Consider the following 17,925-nt stretch of genomic DNA (forward strand, 5'->3'; position numbering starts at 1 on the left):
GGGTAGAACGACAGATTTCTATTACCTTGTCAGCTCGGGGATTTGATTCAGCAACCTTTCGGTTACTGGCCCAACGCTCTATCCACTAGTCTACCTGCCACCCCAAGCTTGAGGGTTTAGAGGCCATGACTATTTTCATGAATGTGTCAAGAGATACATACAGGATTAAACAACTTGACTGTCTCCATTGATCCTAGGTCCTGGCAGTTCTGTGCAGACTTAGGACAACTGAACTTTGGAGAAATACGCAGGTTCAAAGAGGAGTCTGTAATTTGCTTTCTAATGATCATGATTTTTCATGAATTCATCACTGCTGAAGTGAAAGACATCCTCTCTTGTTGAATGCTGCTTTTTAGTTAGCATTGCGACAGTAACAACATTTTTTGGAGGGGGATTGTACTTATTCTCCTCAATTAGGTTGAAAAAAATAGGATGATCAAGCAGCAGTTAGTGATCTTCGATATTGCACGGTAATGTCTTTCCAAGCTAGTTGGAAGACATCCAGTTTGGTGGAGCGCCATTTCCATTCCAATTTTCTGGAAGCTTGCTTCAGGGCTCGGGTATTTCTGTATACCAGGGAGCAAATTTCTTGTAACAAATGTTTTCGACTGCATCTAGGGTATTACGCAAGGTTCAATTTAGATCCTCAGTACTCCGACGTCCTCGGGTAGGTGGAGGGAGTCTGGAAGGGCATCTAGGAATCTTTGGGTTGTCCGAGAATTTATAGCATGGCTTTTGATGATCCTTAGTTGGGGTCTGAGCAGATTATTTGTTGCGATTGCAAACGTAATAAGATGGTGGTCCGATAGTCCAGGATTATGAGGAAAAACATTTAGATCCACAATATTTATTCCACGGGACAAAACTAGATCCAGGGTATGACTGTGGCAATGAGTAGGTCTGGAGACATGTTGGACAAAACCCACAGAGTCAGTGGACTTTTCCATGTGATCATTAAAGTCACCAAAAATTACAACATTATCTGCCATGGCTACAAGGTCCGATAGGAATTCAGAGAACTCAGTGAGGAACGCTGTATACGGCCCAGGAGGCCTGTAAACAGTAGCTATTCAAAGTGGATTGAGTAGGCTGCATAGATTTCATGACTAGAAGCTCAAAAGACGAAAATTATGTAATTTTTTGGGCGGGGTCAATTGATATTTGATGTCATAAATGTTAGCAACACCTCCACCTTTGCGGGATGTGCGGGGGATATGGTTACTAGTGTAACCAGGAGGAGAGGCCTCTTTTAACACAGTAAATTCATCAGGCTTGAGCCATGTTTCAGTCAGGCCAATCACATCAAGATTATGATCAGTGATTAATTAATTGACTATTACTGCCTTGGAAGTGAGGGATCTAACATTAAGTAGCCCTATTTTAAGAAGTGAGATATCACAATATCTTTCAATAATGACAGGAATGGAGGAGGTCTTTATTCCAGTGAGATTGCTAAGGCGAACACAACCATGTTAAGTTTAACTCAACCTAGATTGAGGCACAGACACGGTCTCAATGGGAATAGCTGAGCGGACTACACTCACTGTGCTAGTGGCAGACTCCACTGAACTGGAAGGGTGGCTGACAGCCTGCTGCCTGGCCTGCACCCTATCTCATTGTGGAGCTAGAGGAGTTAGAGCCGTGTCTATGTTGATAGATAAGATGAGAGCGCCCCTCCAGCTAGGATGGAGTCCGTCACTCCTCAGCAGGCCAGGCTTGGTGCTGTTCATGGGTGAGTCCCAGAAAGAGGGCAAATCATCTACAAATTCTATCTTTTCGGAGGGGCAGAAAACAGTTTACAACCAGGGATTGAGTTGTGAGACTCTGTTGTAGAGCTCATCACTCCCCCTAACTGGGAGGGGCCCAGAGACAATTACTTGATGCCGACACATCTTTCTAGCTAATTTACACGCTGAAGCTATGTTGCTCTTGGTGATCTTCATCCTAACATCGTTGGTGCCGAAGTGGATAACAGTATCCCTATACTCTCCACACTCGCCAGTTTTAGCCTTAGCCAGCACCATCTTCAGATTAGCCTTTACTTTGGTAGCCTTGCCCCCTTTTAAACAGTGTGTGATCGCTGGATGATTATTTTCAAGTCTAACATGCGGGTAATGGAGTCGCCAATGACTAGGGTTTTCAATTTGTCAGAGCTAATGGTGGGAGGCTTTGGTGGCTCAAACCCCGTAACGAGTGGAGGAGAGACCTGAAAAGGCTTGGCCTCTGACTCTGACTCATTGCATAATGGGGAGAACCGATTGAAAGTTTCTGTCGGCTGAATGAGCGACACCGGTTGAGCATGCCAACAGCATTTCTTTCCAGAAGCCTTGAGAAAATTGTCTGGCTGCGGGGACTGTGCGGAGGGATTTATACTACTACCTCTACTTACTGGTGGCACAGACGCTGTTACATCCTTTCCTACACTTAAATTGCCCTTGCCTAACGATTGCATCTGAAGCTGTGCTTGCAACACGGCTATTCTCACCATAAGGCGATAGTTCTCCTGTATATTAAGAGTATATCGATTGCAATTGGATGGCATACCTGCTCTTATACCTGTAGCTATGTCGTAGAATAATTATATAGCATGCCTACCTGCAACAGGACATTAGACACCATATGGAACTGTGTGGTAAGCAGTGAGGGTCAGGCCCAACACTTACAAACCCTCCAGTGTATTAGCCCTCATAGCGTTAGCTGGGACATAATCCTGCACACCCCGTGACAGGTCAGGAAAGCATGATCCCTACTAACCCTAGTATAGGCAGGCCTACTATACTTAATAGCACAGATAGTCTCTTGTTATTGTAGGGTTGGCCATTAGACCAAATAAATGCAGTGTTGATCTGGGCCTGGACTGAGAGTCCAGGGTCTTGGTCCATTGGCACTAATCTCTGAAACACAAATAAACCAGTAGCCTTTAGAAACTTGTTGTGTAGATCTGGAAGTATTGGAAAGATGTAAGCAATATGCTTGTAGCTCCATCTTGGTCTCTGATAGACCAGGTGGGATTAAGGAAATGTCTGGTTGTGGTGTGTTGTTTTTCTATTTTAAATTGGTATTGGTACACAGTTTTTTTTGCTAGTGTAACAGGTCTTCCCAGTATGAAAATGTGTGCAAGGGATTTTGCCATCGACAGCCATCAATACCGTTAAGCCCTGCACAACTAACGTGCTGTTTCCTATTTAACAACAGCAACAGAAATAAATGATGCTCAACTGGGACCACTGGCCTATGTGATTTATTTGGACAAAACACAACGCAAGGAGAGTACGATTTACATCTGTTACATTAGCTACCTAGCTAGGTCTCAAAACAAATTTGCTGTAGCTCTGATCTTGACTTGCAAGACACTGCTTATCTCTGCACTATAGGTACAGGCAGGTACCTAGGAATATGTGCAGATCAATGTAATATAAAACCACTTCTAACACTCTTTCCCCTAAATATGCATCACCCATCTAACTATTTGTAGCTAGCTAATAAACTAAACAATCGGCAGCTGGTCGTTTTGTGAATATAACTCCTGTGCATGGCATTCAGATTTGCTTTTTTATTTTAAAATATAATGTTTTTGTTGCAAACTAACTAGCTATATATCTAGCCATCTATCTGTACCCATTGCTGATGATCCTTTGATCTCATCCATGATGCCTTGTGGTCTGTGTTGCAAGCTACATGCAAAACACTTAAACAAATCTTTAGGACCAATGAGTAGAGCTACTGAGTTCGGACGTCACATTCACATGTCCATGTATGGCATTGCGTTGGCAGCTATATTGGATTTTCTATGCGGTGACGTTCCTGGAACCGGGAAGCATTATACCTCTACCAATATGGCTTAGCCGCACATAAACTGTAACGGGCAAGTTTCACTGTTTTTACTGTCTTCGCAAGTTGTCAGGAGTGTTACATGTAACTCAATGTTGATTATAATCGCCGGTCAATAGGCCAAATGGTTAAAGAGGAAGCGCCGTGTTATTGCAAAATATGCTTGGTGGGTGGGTCTTAAATGCCAGCGCCAATGAAACGAATAGAATGAGCTGTATAGAACACGGGGACGTTTCAGTTTCATGTAATATAATGTCCATTTATCACCGTTGTGCACAAGTGTGGTGGAACTAGAATTACAGGGAACTAACTGTCGTAGTTCGTTCTATTTGAGTGGCGTAATCATATATTTCTGTAGACAACCACACGCGAGGTTGTTCCTCAACGCATCGTTCAGAATGGCTGGGCTGGTGAGTAACAGAGGGTGTCACAAAATCAGGGGTTCCCAAATAAGAGAGCTCCTCGACTCCAAGCTCAACGTCCTTTTTGATTGCGACGGAGTCATCTGGAATGGCGAAACGGTCGTGGCAGGCGCGCCAGAAGTGGTGACGCTACTGAAACAGCAAGGCAAAAAGGTATTTTTCATCACCAACAACTGTACTAGGCCCAGAGCGAGCTACGTATCGAAGTTTATCCGGTTGGGCTTCACTGATGTCGCAGAGGAGGAGATATTCAGCTCGGCGTACTGCTCTGCGGCTTATCTGCGAGACGTGGCGAAGTTGCAGGGTAAGGTGTATGTCATAGGGTGCCAGGGCGTTGTGAAGGAGCTACGGGAGGCTGGGGTTCCCATAGTGGAGGAGGACACTGACGCACCTACTGGGACCATTTACGACTACCCGTTGGACCCAGACGTAAAGGCAGTGCTGGTGGGATATGACGAGAAATTTGATTTCATTAAACTGGCCAAAGCCTGCTGCTACTTACAGAATACTGAGTGCCTGTTTCTGGCCACTGACCCTGACCCCTGGCACCCACTGCGAGGAGGCAGAATAACACCAGGTAGGTGTGTCACTAGTGAGGGTCCTGCTGGCTTTTGTTCCTGCCCAGCACTAGTACAGCTGATTTTAAAGAGATTCTCCAGTACTGTTTTGTACTTATTAGCCAGTAGTTCTGAAAGTAGCACTCACGAGCCAAAAGTGGTCCCTGAAAATGGTGTACTATGTGCGAGGGGGCTGAAGCTCATTGGCTAGAACTCGAATTGTTAAGGGGCTGGCCCACATGGGGGGAGGATGTAGGGAAACTTGCTCTGCACAGCTTCCAGAAAACAGTCACTTTCAAACTAGGGCTTTTGTGGCTAATTGAGGTAAAACAGTAATTCTGCTCATAGACTATGTGTAACAGTATAACTTTAAACCGTCCCCTCGCCCCGACACGGGCGCGAACCAGGGACCTTCTGCACACATCAACAACGGTCGCCCACGAAGCATCGTTACCCATCGCGCCACAAAGGCCGCGGCCCTTGCAGAGCAAGGTGCAACACTACTTGTAGGTTTCAGAGCAAGTGACGTAACTGATTGAAACGCTAGTAGCGCGTACCCGCTAACTAGCTAGCCATTTCACATCCGTTACATATGCATGTACGAACTAGCGATGGGGAAACACTGAAGGCTTTGCCGCCTTCGCCAAATTGTGCCAAACACAGTTAATTACGCTTCATTATCCCTTCTCAATGTACATTAGTGACTGCTGGTCAGCAATAAATAGCTGCGGTGGATTATCAGATGTTTTTTCTCTCCCGTTTTCATCGAAACTCTGGCGCAGCGATAAATTGTTGGCTTTAGTAGCTTATAATCAGTTGGAATTCCATTTCGCCTTCTAGTTTACTTAATAAATAAATAATGAATTTCAAATTTTATTGGTCACATTTTTAGCAGATGTTATTGATGGTGTAGGGAAATGCTTGTGTGGCATTATTTAGGATGCTTTAGACAGAAGCTTATACTATATTAAATAAAACAAATTAATTGAATAACAGTGCAGAAAGTCTGGTTCCACTTTTTTTTTTTTATAGTATGTCTTTAATGGGATTTGACCTCATACCCTCACATCCCTTAATGTCCCATAGTTCCCTACTCTACCAGCTAAGCTACCTATATTTGTAAGTATGGTGTCCAGTAGAAGTCAGTGTTTTGAAAGCAGCTTTGGAGTCAAAGAAAGCACCAGAACCACTGTGAAATCAATGGGATCTCAGATTTTGCAACAATCTGTTTGCAATAGCAAATGATCAAACGAAGCTTTGGACATCATTGATGACGTACTTCTGATAAAGTGATGCACGCATCAACACACTGCTTCGAAGTTAGCCGCTTAGCGATTTCTATGCATGCCTCTGAGCTCCGGTTTTAAACGTAATATCTCTAGTATGTACTACGCATTGACACAAAGCGGTAGATATGTATAGGGGTAAGTTGACTAGGCATCAGGATATGATTAACAGACTAGCAGCAGCGTATATGATGACTGTGTGTGTATAGAGTCAGTATAAATGTATATTATGAGTGAGCAAATTATGGTGTGTGTGTGTCAGTGTGCGTGAGTATGCATAGATACTGTGCAACTCAGGGTCAACTCAGTCCATGTAGCCATTTTGTTAGCTATTTAGCAGTTTTATGGTTTGGGGATAGAAGCTGTTCATGAGCCTGTTGGTGTCAGACTTGATGCCCCGGTACCACTTGCCATGTGGAAGCAGAGAGAACAGTTTATTGCTTGGGTGGCTGGATACCGATTTTCCAGGCCTTCCTTTCACACCGCCCGATATGGAGGTCCAGGATGTGGCAGGGAGCTTGGACCCAGTGATGCACTGGGCTGTCCGCACCACCCTCTGTAGCACCATGCGGTCGAGGGCAGTGCTATTGCCATACTAAGCAGTGATGCAGCCAGTCAAGATGCTCTCAACTTTTTTTTTTTTTTTATCCGTTATTTTACCAGGTAAGTTGACTGAGAACACGTTCTCATTTACAACAACGACCTGGGGAATAGTTACAGGGGAGAGGTACAGCTGTATAACTTTTTGAGGATTTGATGGCCCATGCCAAACCTTTTCAACCTCCTGAGGGGGAAGAGGCGCTGTTGTGCCTTCTATAACGACTGCGTGTGTGTGTGGACCATTTTAAGTCCTTAATGATTTGGACACCTACTAATCATGATTAGTTGAATCAGGTGTGTGAGTGCTGGGCTGGAAGGAAAGCATGCACATCCTGTAGTTGCCCAGGGGACCTGTGCAAGGTGAACATTATCTACTTCAATTTCACCTCAATGTAACAGGGTGAATAGGGATACCATGTAGAAAGGGTTTACTACATTTTAGCCCTATGGGGCCTGGACATACAGAATCCACATTCATTGTGACCTGTCATGCAAACCTGTTGGTTAAACAATTACAGTTTGTATCAGAGAGATGTTGTCAGTATTTGGTAGACGTGGGCAGTTGTGTAGAATGGCTTTGAATGCTGTGTGCAGTGCAACTCAACCTGTTTTTGCTCCCAGCAACACACACGTGCTGCTCTGTTAATGAAATGAAGGATACTGCTCATAATGTTGTTTATAAATTGAACCCTGACAAAGGTTGTTTCGGGCATTTCCTCACTGTCTGGCTAAGTGGTCACCTGTACTGGTCCTGGAGAGCTACTGGTGTCTAGTTGGATATTAGGTTTTGAGTGCAGGCATTTTTTCCAGCACAAACATCTTATCAAGGTACAGTCAACTCCTAATAAGAGCACATCAAATGAGTGTAAGCTCTGTTGAATAGCAGTGCAGTTCACCAATTGGTTTTATTTTACTTGACAATACAAATATCAAGCAGCTCCAGTTGACAACAGGCATTACAAATAAAAAATGTTGTTTTATTTTTATTTTTTAGTGTGACTTCAAAACAGCCCCAAGTCATTGCTTTGCAGAATTGTAATGCTGAATCAGGAATATTCGTGCTAGGCTGGAACAAAAGCTTAGAAACCTTAAGAATGAAGGTTTCAGACCACTGCTGTACGTCAGTATGCCGTTTACAAGTAAAAAAATGAAAAGGTAGTAACCGGTAATCTTCCCTGACTCTCTGGCGCCGCTTCCTCCTCTCCCTCAGGTTCAGGAAGCCTCACGGCCGCTGTGGAGACAGCCAGCAGCAGGAAAGCCACGGTGATCGGGAAGCCCAGCTGCTTCATGTTCGAGTGCATCGCCAGCCAGTTCAACCTGGACCCCAGCCAGTCCCTCATGGTGGGTGACCGCCTGGAGACTGACATCCTGTTTGGGGCTAACTGTGGCCTGGACACCATGCTCACCCTGACCGGAGTGTCCACTCTAGAGGAGGCGCGCGGCTACAAGGACAGTGACGACCCTGAGCGGAAGGACTTCGTGCCAGATTACGTGGTGGAGACCATTGCCGACTTCATTGAAGCGTATGAAGAGGAGGAAGGCTGAGGAGGACTATAGAAAGAGCAGACCCCTGAAGCTGTGCCTGAGAGACCTGGGTCATGTTCATTAGAGTACGCAACGGAAAGTGAAAATTCCCTCCCTGTTTCAATCCATTTGGTGCCTAATGAACACGACCCTGGATATATCAGAAAAGGGATTAGTTTGGTGGTGTTATACGCAGTCATTTGTAAAGCCTTTAAGAAGTCAGTGTGATGTGTTATAGTGCTTGCGACAGGCATGCTGTGCTTTTTATGCCGATAATCTTTGTCATGAGGCATGCAAAGATGTGGCATAACATTTTGGAAATGTTTTTGCAATTTACATGCTTATGGCAAGTGATAATGACATTGACCAGGATTCAATCAGAGATGCGTTGTAGACAAGCCCATTTCACTACAGACAATGGAGATCGCATTCACGGTAAAACGCTGAAGATGTCGACTCATGAGGAAATTATCTTTTAAATGTCAAGCACTGTGCACTTGTATACAACATGTCTTCGATTGAATACAGACCATTGTGTAGTATTTTGGAAAGCTTTATGAATGGTGGCATAAGACCACCTGGAACATTATTTACGGACACCAATAATGCAGTGTGAGACTCCACCTGGTTGTCGTTCCTAGTGTTCATTATTTGGGACATTTATTGGTGTAGTAGGAATGTCTTTGGTTGTACTGTAGTATATCATAGACGTCACCATATGAGCCCAATATACAAGCTGTTCTATTTTCCTTGAGACCATCCAGTGTTGAAATGGACTGGGATCCATCAAAGTGAATCATAACACCCAATGTAAATGGACTGAAGTCATCTAAACCAACTGTGCTGTTCCACAGTCAAAACATAAGATAATGTAAGCTGAATGCTTCCCTTGCAGCACCTTCATCTTTAGTACACCAAACCAAATACTGTGTTAGGTTTGAATCCAACAACTGGTATACAAATCAAATGTATTTATATAGCCCTTCGTACATCAGCTGATATCTCAAAGTGCTGTACAGAAACCCAGCCTAAAACCCCAAACAGCAAGCAATGCAGGTGTAGAAGCACGATACCAAATGTTATTTTTGGAGCCAACTGTCCAACATTTAGCTCTGGATATATGGAAATAGGGCTGGAGAATTGGTTTGATGGAAATATGGATAATAGACTTGGTTTGATATTGGTTAGTTTTCCCACCAAGTCAAACCTTTGCTAATATGTGTGCCAGCAGCCTTGCTGTAGTTTTGGATCCTTTGGTTAATGAATCCTTGACTGTCTCAAACATGACATGGAAATTGTTCTCACTTCTCACCTTTCTAAAGAACAGAGCATACGAGTGGTCCTGAATTGATCATTACCAACAATGAAATGTGTAGGACTGTACGTAGATCTAATTACCTTTTGATAGGCCTTCAACTGATCAATTCTACAAGTAATAATATTTGAATAGATCTTCAAGTGATACCAATGTTCAATGAACTGAAATGTGAATTTGCAGTGGAAAATATTGTACAGTAGTTTGGTATTTGAAAGTCAAAAAGGAACTAGTATGTTCCTTAACCATACCACTGTAAAATGTTAAGTTGCTGAAATGTTAACTATTAGGTGTATTTGGGAACTGGATTTTCAATGTTTTTCTTATCGACAGGTGGTTATTAACCTGAAGAAGGGTGTGTGGATTTCAGTCAGGGTAATAACAATGGCAGACAAACATTATTTTAATTGAGGGTATCACCATTTTTTTTTTTTATCAGTCTTTTTACTTAGATGGAGGTTGTGCTAGAACTTTATTGTAAGACTTAAGACACATTTTCATACTGTAGATGAAGTACCTATTTCAATGGAATGCCAACCTGTTTTTTATGAACTTCATAAACATTCTGCATATTGTGAATTAGGTTTGTACATTACTTAATGTAGTGTACAATTGCATTTTGTTTTTTAATTAAAACTCTTGCTTTGTATAATTTCTGTCAAACTTGTTCTCTACCAGGTCGTCTCTAAATTTGTTATGATGGAGAAAGCCCTTGAGGACAAAATGTTCCTCAATGAATCAAGTCCGCAAATTAAGTTTAGGCTGAAGTTGAAGCTGGTCAAGGCTAGACTGTGAAATGACACTCACGGAAATGACTAATACACTCCTCCATATGTATTTGGACAGTGCAGCTATACTCCAGCATTTTAGATTAGAGAGAACATTTCATATTAGGCAACATCACATTTTATTGGTCACATACACATGGTTAGCAGATATTAATGCGAGTGTAGCGAAATGCATAAATGACAGAATGTCTGCTTTTATGAAGGTATTTTCATACATACTGTATCTGTTTTACCATTTAGAACTTAAAGCACTTTATGTATCTAGTATCCCCCCTCATTTGAAGAAGTCATAAGTATTTGGACAAATTCACATAGTGTATTAGCCCTTTATACTCGTGGGAATTGGCCTACATGGATAGGGCTAAATTGAACTGTCTTACAGAAGAAATATAAAAAGCATAAGCATGGTAGCAATTGGCGATTATGGCAAAATTATTAGACCAAAGTTGAGGACAGCAGTTCAACCCAAACATTTGGGCTCTTGAGTGGCGCAGCGGTTTAAGGCACTGCATCTCAGTGCTAGAGGCGTCACTACAGACACCCTGGTTCGATTCCAGGCTGTACCACAACCGGCAGTGATTGGGAGTCCCATAAGGCGGCGCACAATTGTCCCAGCGTCGTCCGGGTTTGGCCGGTGTATGCCGTCATTGTAAATAACAATTTGTTCTTAACTGATTTGCCTAGTAAAATTATACCATTTGATTTTATGTGCATTTTACATTTTGCCGCATTTGATAACGACATCTGAAAATACTGTACAGCCACTACGTTCCAATTAAGGTGCTTATCAGTGCCCAAATCTGCCATTTTCAACCCTGATACAGGTAGGAGAGTAAAGGGTTAAAGTAGTCAAAACTAAGGAGAGGTTAGAATGTTTTCTTGTAGACTTCGTTACTTTCTCACTCATTATTCATGATTAATTCATGATTTTTCTTAATCATGGCAGCATCAACATGATTTAAAAAGTGTTCAGAAACACTTAAAAGGAAATTACTCCAGTCAGCATACACCATTCAGATACTATTGGGCAAAACATAACCTCATCTCCAGGCTATTACGCACAGTACATATAAACCTGTGACATCAACGATTCAAAGAGTGACATTAGAATTCTATGGGAGTGACCTTACTGAGTAAAGTATTTGTCATAATTTAATTTTAGAGAATCACACGAATGTGAGCTGTGGCTCTGTAAACAAAGCTGCACAAGACACGTACAGGGGAGCGTTAGGGGGAAGGTGTTGTGGGAGATGATTGATTGGTTGGTAGATTAAGCCTCCCTGTATTTTCTAACGAAGGCCAAGTTTGAGCGTTGGTCCACAAGACTCTTCGCGCATTTGGGCAGAAGTGTCTGGGAACGAGATTAGGCCGAAAAACAACCAAAACAAACTGCAAATGCATTTTTAGAGTCACAAGCTTGATTAAGTCATTGTGTGCAAGGAATATGAGACTAAATACAAAACTTTTGATTACTTTAATACCCTATAAGCAAATTTGTCCAAATACACGACTTATTCACTTGGGGGACTAGATACATAGTGTTTTCATTTCTAAATGGTAAAACATATGTATGAAAATACCCTCATATAAATAGGTGACATTCTGTATTGTTGCCTCATATGAAACATTTGATCTCAAATCCAAAATGAAGTATAGAGCCAAATAAAACCATTTTGCTTCACTGTCCAACACATATGGAAGGGGGTATATATATACAGTGCCTTCAGAAAGTATTCACACCTCTTGACTATTTTAACATTTTGTTGTATTACAAATTGGGATTAAAATGGATGTCATTTTTTGCAAACGATCTACACAAAATACTCAAAGTGGAAGAAAAAGTACCCCCACCCTCCAAAATATTACACTAATATACAGTGGGGCAAAAAAGTATTTAGTCATCCACCAATTGTGCAAGTTCTCCCACTTAAAAAGATGAGAGAGGCCTGTAATTTTCATCATAGGTACACTTCAACTATGACAGACAAAATTAGAGAAAAAAAATCCAGAAAATCACATTGTAGGATTTTTAATGAATTTATTTGCAAATTATGGTGGAAAATAAGTATTTGGTCAATAACAAAAGTTTATCTCAATACTTTGTTATATACCCTTTGTTGGCAATGACAGAGGTCAAACGTTTTCTGTAAGTCTTCACAAGGTTTTCACACACTGTTGCTGGTATTTTGGCCCATTCCTCCATGCAGATCTCCTCTAGAGCAGTGATGTTTTGGGGCTGTTGCTGGGCAACACGGACTTTCAACTCCCTCCAAAGATTTTCTATGCGGTTGAGATCTGAAGACTGGCTAGGCCACTCCAGGACCTTGAAATGCTTCTTACGAAGCCACTCCTTCGTTGCCCGGGCGGTGTGTTTGGGATCATTGTCATGCTGAAAGACCCAGCCACGTTTCATCTTCAATGCCCTTGCTGATGGAAGGAGGTTTTCACTCAAAATCTCACGATACATGGCCCCATTCATTCTTTCCTTTACACGGATCAGTCGTCCTGGTCCCTTTGCAGAAAAAAAGCCCCAAAGCATGATGTTTCCACCCCCATGCTTCACAGTAGGTATGGTGTTCTTTGGATGCAACTCAGCATTCTTTGTCCTCCAAACACGACGAGTTGAGTTTTTACCAAAAAGTTCTATTTTGGTTTCATCTGACCATATGACATTCTCCCAATCTTCTTCTGGATCATCCAAATGCTCTCTAGCAAACTTCAGACGAGCCTGGACATGTACTGGCTTAAGCAGGGGGACACGTCTGGCACTGCAGGATTTGAGTCCCTGGCGGCGTAGTGTGTTACTGATGGTAGGCTTTGTTACTTTGGTCCCAGCTCTTTGGTTCCAGCTTGGTCCCAGTACCTATGATGAAAATTACAGGCCTCTCTCATCTTTTTAACTGGGAGAACTTGCACAATTGGTGGCTGACTAAATACTTTTTTGCCCCACTGTACCTGTATCTTGATTAGATAAGTATTCAAACCCCTGAGTCAATACATGTTAGAATCACCTTTGGCAGCGATTACAGCTGAGTCGTTCTGGGTAAGTCTCCAAAAGCTTTGCACACCGGTAATGAACAATATTTGTCCATTATTCTTTAAAAAAAAATGTCAGGCTCTGTCTAGTTGGTTGTTGATCATTGCTCGAAAGCCAATTCCAAGTCTTGCCATAGATTTTCAAGCCGATTTAAGTCAAAACTGAAACCAGGCCACTCAGAAACATTCACTGGTAAGCAACTCCAGTGCCTTCAGAAAGTATTCATACCCCTTGACTTATTCCACATTTTGTTGTGTTACAGCCTGAATTAAAAATGTATTAAATATGATTTTTTTTTATTAACCCATCTACACGCAATTCCCCATAATGACAAAGTGAAAACGTGTTTTTAGAAATGTTTGACATTTTTGGGAAAATGAATTTACATAAATATTCACACCCCCTGAGTAAACTTTGTACAAGCTCGGTCAAGTTGGTTGTTGATCATTGCTAGACAACCATAGATTTTCAAGTAGATTTATGTCAAAACATTAACTCGGTGCAGCTACTCTTCCTGGGGTCCACACAAAACATACAAATACATGACAAAGTACAGAACAGTAATAGACAAGAACAACATAAGATATTACATTAAATAAAAAATAAAAGAGCTATATATAGGAAAGACAAAAAAAGAAATGTGTTGGTAAGCAACTCGTGTAGATTTGGCCTTGTGTTTTAGGTTATTGTCCTGCTGAAAGGTGAATTAATCTCCCAGTGTCAGGTGGAAAGCAGACTGAACCAGGTTTTACTCTAGGATTTTGTCTGTGCTTAGCTCTATTCCGTTTCTTATTTATAAAAAAAACTCCCTTGCCGATGACAAGAATATCCATAACATGATGCAGCCACCACCATTCTTGAAAATATGAAGAGAGGTACTCAGCAATGTGTTGGATTTGTCCCAAACATAATGCTTTGTAGATTACTGCATTGTTGTGTTTGGAGCTTGCAAGAATGGCATTTCACTGTACTTGTGCACGTGACATTAAAACTTGTATTCAGGACAAAAAACAAATTTCATTGCCACATTATTTGCAGTATTACCGTAGTGCATTATTGCAAACATGATGCATGTTTTGGAATATTTTTTATTCGGTAGAGCCTTCCTTTTCACACTGTCATTTATGTTAGTATTTGAGTAACTACAATGTTGTTGATCCATCCTCAGTTAATCTGTCATTTTAGCCATTAAACTCTGTAACCGTTTTAAAATCACCATTGGCCTCATAGTGAAAACCCTGAGCGGTTTCCTTCCTCTGCGGCAACTGAGTTAGGAAGGGCGACTATCTTCGTAGTGACTGGGGGGTATTGATACACCATCCAAAGTGTAAAATGAATAACTGCACCCTCTACCAATAGGTGCTCTTCTTTGCGGACCATAGGAAAACCTTGGTTCGCAAAGTGGAATCTGTGCTTGAAATTCACTGCTCAACTTAGGGACCTTACAGATAATTGTATGTGTGGGGTACAGAGATGGGGCAGTCATTTAAAAATCATGTTAAGCATTATTATTGCACACAAGTTGAGTCCATGCAACTTATGTGGATTGTTGAGCAGATTTTTACTCCTGAACTTTAGGCTTGCCATAACAAAAGGGTTGACTACTTATTGACTCTAGACAATTAAGCTTTTCATTTGTAACCATTCCTACAAACATAATTCCACTTTCACATTATGGGGTATTTTGTAGATCAGTGAAAACAACTCCATTTAATACATTTTAAATTCAGGCTGTAACAAAATGTGAAAAAAGTGAAGAGGTGAGAATACTTTCTGAAGGCACTGTAGCTGTTATCAGGTAGATAACTGATAGCCATGACAATGGAGCGTTTACAGTTTTTCGCTTTACTTTGCATAATACATAGGCTATTAGAAGACAACTAGACAATGCTTGAATCTGCATACTTCCCATCACATATCACAATACATTCAAAAAAGCATTTGAGGTTATCAGCACTGCTTGAACATAAAAATAAACATTTCAGTGCTCTGATCCAATAGGATAAATATTAATAAATGATAAATGTTTCTTTGTGCATTTTATATTGGAATCTCTGGCAGTTACGCTCCTAAAAAGCTATACAGTACTGAGTAAATATCCAGAGAATGGTTTGGCAGGTTATCAGTGAAGATGTCTGTTACTCTGGTCCACCACGCTGTAAAAAAAAAAAATCTTGACTGTTACAGCAGAAAAATACTTTAATTTATATCTTCTATGATGACAAGTACCTGTAGTGGTATTGTTGAACTCTGAAGCTGGGGTTGAACCCCATTGTGGTTGACTGTACATATCTTACCTGGATGTACTCCATCTCCTCTGGAGCAACTATCCTTCTTCGATACCTCTGGGGAAGATCTCTGATAGTTGCAGCGGTATCTGAGGTTCCCGGGAGGCGAGTCAGGGGTGATGGTGCAGAGGTCAAAGGTGAACTATGTGTACCACTGGACTGCTGTGCTGCGGCAACTCCCATTTTCAGCACCTCTTGTACTGAATAGGTTACAATAGGTATAGCCCAGTTTAGACCCCAGTTCTAGTCTTAGAACACATTGCCAGTTATTTGCCGACCCTTGCCTGTGCAGCGATACTTTTCCCACTTCTAAAGGAATATGGGTAATCGGTTCTGATTAGGAGATCGTCCAGCGGTGCCCAGGAAATAATGACATTCAATTGTTAGATGCTACCATCCCCCCCTCCAAATCAAAACCAAACATGGATTTCATGTTATGTTTTCGCTTCAGTCTGTGTTTCACACCCGTTTGTCCTAGCTAAATCAGCCTTGTAATACGAGCACCATGCTACCGCAGACAGGAAGCAGACAAGAAGTAGAATGAAGCGTGTGCATGCAAACATTGACATCCATGTTTGGTTTTTATTAGGAGAGAGGGTGGTAGCATCTAACAATTGGATTGAATTGTTTCCTGGGCACCGCTCAGTGTGCAAACAACGCATTCTTTATCAGAACGGTCCACCGACCACAGATATGCCTAACGAAGTGGGAAAAGCGTCGCCAAACAGGCATAGACACAGGTTGGTAAATAAGTTGCACGGTGGGCTAGAGTTATATTGCTAGACGGAGACCCAATCTCTGTCTAGAACCACCAGGCTATAATAGGTATAGGTGGTCACAACCCTCATCCCAGAGGTTGGCTATGGGACATTCTCAATTGGTTTGCTCTACTCTTCTGTCCTCTCTTCCTTTTGAAAAACATCAAAAGTAACTGAGGGGAGGAGAGAATGTGGAAACAAATGTTTTTGTATTAAATGAGACTCTCCTTAACTTGCGTGTCATCGTGCAAATTATGTGTACAGTGATGAAATCCCAAAATACGTGTAAAGTAGTATAGATAAAAGGATAAGTAGCATATCATTTTAAAATATGTGCATGCTTTTCTCCTTCGAGTATTCAACAGCTAATTCAAAGGGGGTTTCGAGGCAGAGGACAGTCCTCCATTCACCTTTTGACATTGACACTCTCCAGGTCAGGGAGGAGTCGAGGACGGACTTTTATCCAATTGAGATTCTCCCTACGTGCGGTTCAACTAATCTTGATGAGCAGTTGATTAGCTATATTATGTGTGTTAGTGCTCGACTTGGACAAAAATCTGCACGTGACCAATGTTTTTACACACTATTTGTTCCAGTATAGGCAAGATGCCTGTCGCATGTCATACTCATATACAGTTTGAGTTGAAGAATTTAAATGTACCATTGGGTCTTGGGTCACTAAGGCGATTGGGAAACTTTATAAGTGGCGAGTGAAGGCGCACAGCCTGGTGGATTAAAATCATAGTTAGGCTACTCATATATTGCTTTTACATTTTCTTGAAATTATATCATATGAATGATGAGTGAGTAAGAAATGACTGAATTAAACTAGCTAGCGCTACCCTTTCAAACAGTCTACCGACATGCACTGAACATTAACGCGTAAAATAGCGCGTTGGCAATATGGATAGGCTACAGAATGTGGAATACACAAGCTATACCCTAAACGAAGCAACAAATCTACGTTTTCCTATTCTTAAATATTGTATACCTGCACAATTGCTCTTCCAGCTGCTGCCATCTTTCTTCAACGGCGTCAGCAACGCTAAAATAGTACGTCCGGGTCACGGAATTTCCGACATTTTCCAAATAAAAGTACCTCACGTAATCTTCTTCTTCTCTGAGGTTTATTGGCCGACTACACTTATAAGGTGTAATGCCGCCACCTACTGTACCGGATAATAAAAAATACACCAAAAACGAAACATGTTTTGGATGAACAAATTATACTAATTACTTGTTTATATTTTTTTATTATAAAAAATAAACACAAACCAAATTCACGCTCCTACCCTGAATTTCAAACAAAAACGGCACTATTCAGATCCCTACACAGGCTTAGGAACCTGGAAGGGGGGGGGACTTCTTCATTCAGTACTGACACCCCCCCCCTTGGGTTGTGCCGTGGCGGAGATCTTCGTGGGCTATACTCGGCCTTGTCTCAGGATGGTAAGTTGTTAGTTGAAGATATCCCTCTACTGGTGTGGGGGCTGTGGTTTCCAAGCAATGGGGAGGTTCC

The 17,925-nt window shown here is 41.8% G+C and overlaps 2 protein-coding genes across 2 annotated transcripts; one reads left to right on the forward strand and one right to left on the reverse strand.

The window, feature by feature from the left end:
- The first annotated feature begins 3,798 nt into the window (after positions 1-3,798).
- Positions 3,799-10,184, forward strand: LOC120025490 (pyridoxal (pyridoxine, vitamin B6) phosphatase). The gene is made up of 2 exons (XM_038970054.1): positions 3,799-4,830; positions 7,907-10,184. Exons 1-2 carry the CDS (start codon positions 4,230-4,232, stop codon positions 8,239-8,241), a joined length of 936 nt encoding a protein of 311 aa, XP_038825982.1. The 5' UTR covers positions 3,799-4,229; the 3' UTR covers positions 8,242-10,184.
- A 4,941-nt stretch (positions 10,185-15,125) lies between these two features.
- On the reverse strand, positions 15,126-17,486 carry LOC120026084 (28S ribosomal protein S36, mitochondrial-like). Its single transcript, XM_038970882.1, has 4 exons — positions 17,398-17,486; positions 17,068-17,131; positions 15,658-15,848; positions 15,126-15,516 (listed from the first exon to the last, which is right to left on the reverse strand). The coding sequence occupies exons 1-4, from the start codon at positions 17,425-17,427 to the stop codon at positions 15,499-15,501; spliced, it is 303 nt and encodes a 100-aa protein (XP_038826810.1). The 5' UTR covers positions 17,428-17,486; the 3' UTR covers positions 15,126-15,498.
- Positions 17,487-17,925: the final 439 nt, after the last annotated feature.

The sequence above is a fragment of the Salvelinus namaycush genome, chromosome 31 (assembly GCF_016432855.1).
Source record: "Salvelinus namaycush isolate Seneca chromosome 31, SaNama_1.0, whole genome shotgun sequence".
Taxonomy (NCBI): Eukaryota; Metazoa; Chordata; class Actinopteri; order Salmoniformes; family Salmonidae; genus Salvelinus; species Salvelinus namaycush.

What these genes read in the sequence shown, in the direction of transcription:
- LOC120025490 (XM_038970054.1), top strand. Translation starts at nt 4,230, where the DNA reads ATGGCTGGGCTGGTGAGTAACAGAGGGTGTCACAAAATCAGGGGTTCC. An exon ending in AGGAGGCAGAATAACACCAG is followed by an intron (nt 4,831 to 7,906) that starts GTAGGTGTGTCA and finishes CCTCTCCCTCAG; the next exon opens with GTTCAGGAAGCCTCACGGCC.
- LOC120026084 (XM_038970882.1), bottom strand. Translation starts at nt 17,427, where the DNA reads ATGGCAGCAGCTGGAAGAGCAATTGTGCAG. An exon ending in CTGGAAGAGCAATTGTGCAG is followed by an intron (nt 17,132 to 17,397) that starts GTATACAATATT and finishes TTAATCCACCAG; the next exon opens with GCTGTGCGCCTTCACTCGCC. An exon ending in TAGTGACCCAAGACCCAATG is followed by an intron (nt 15,849 to 17,067) that starts GTACATTTAAAT and finishes TAACCTATTCAG; the next exon opens with TACAAGAGGTGCTGAAAATG.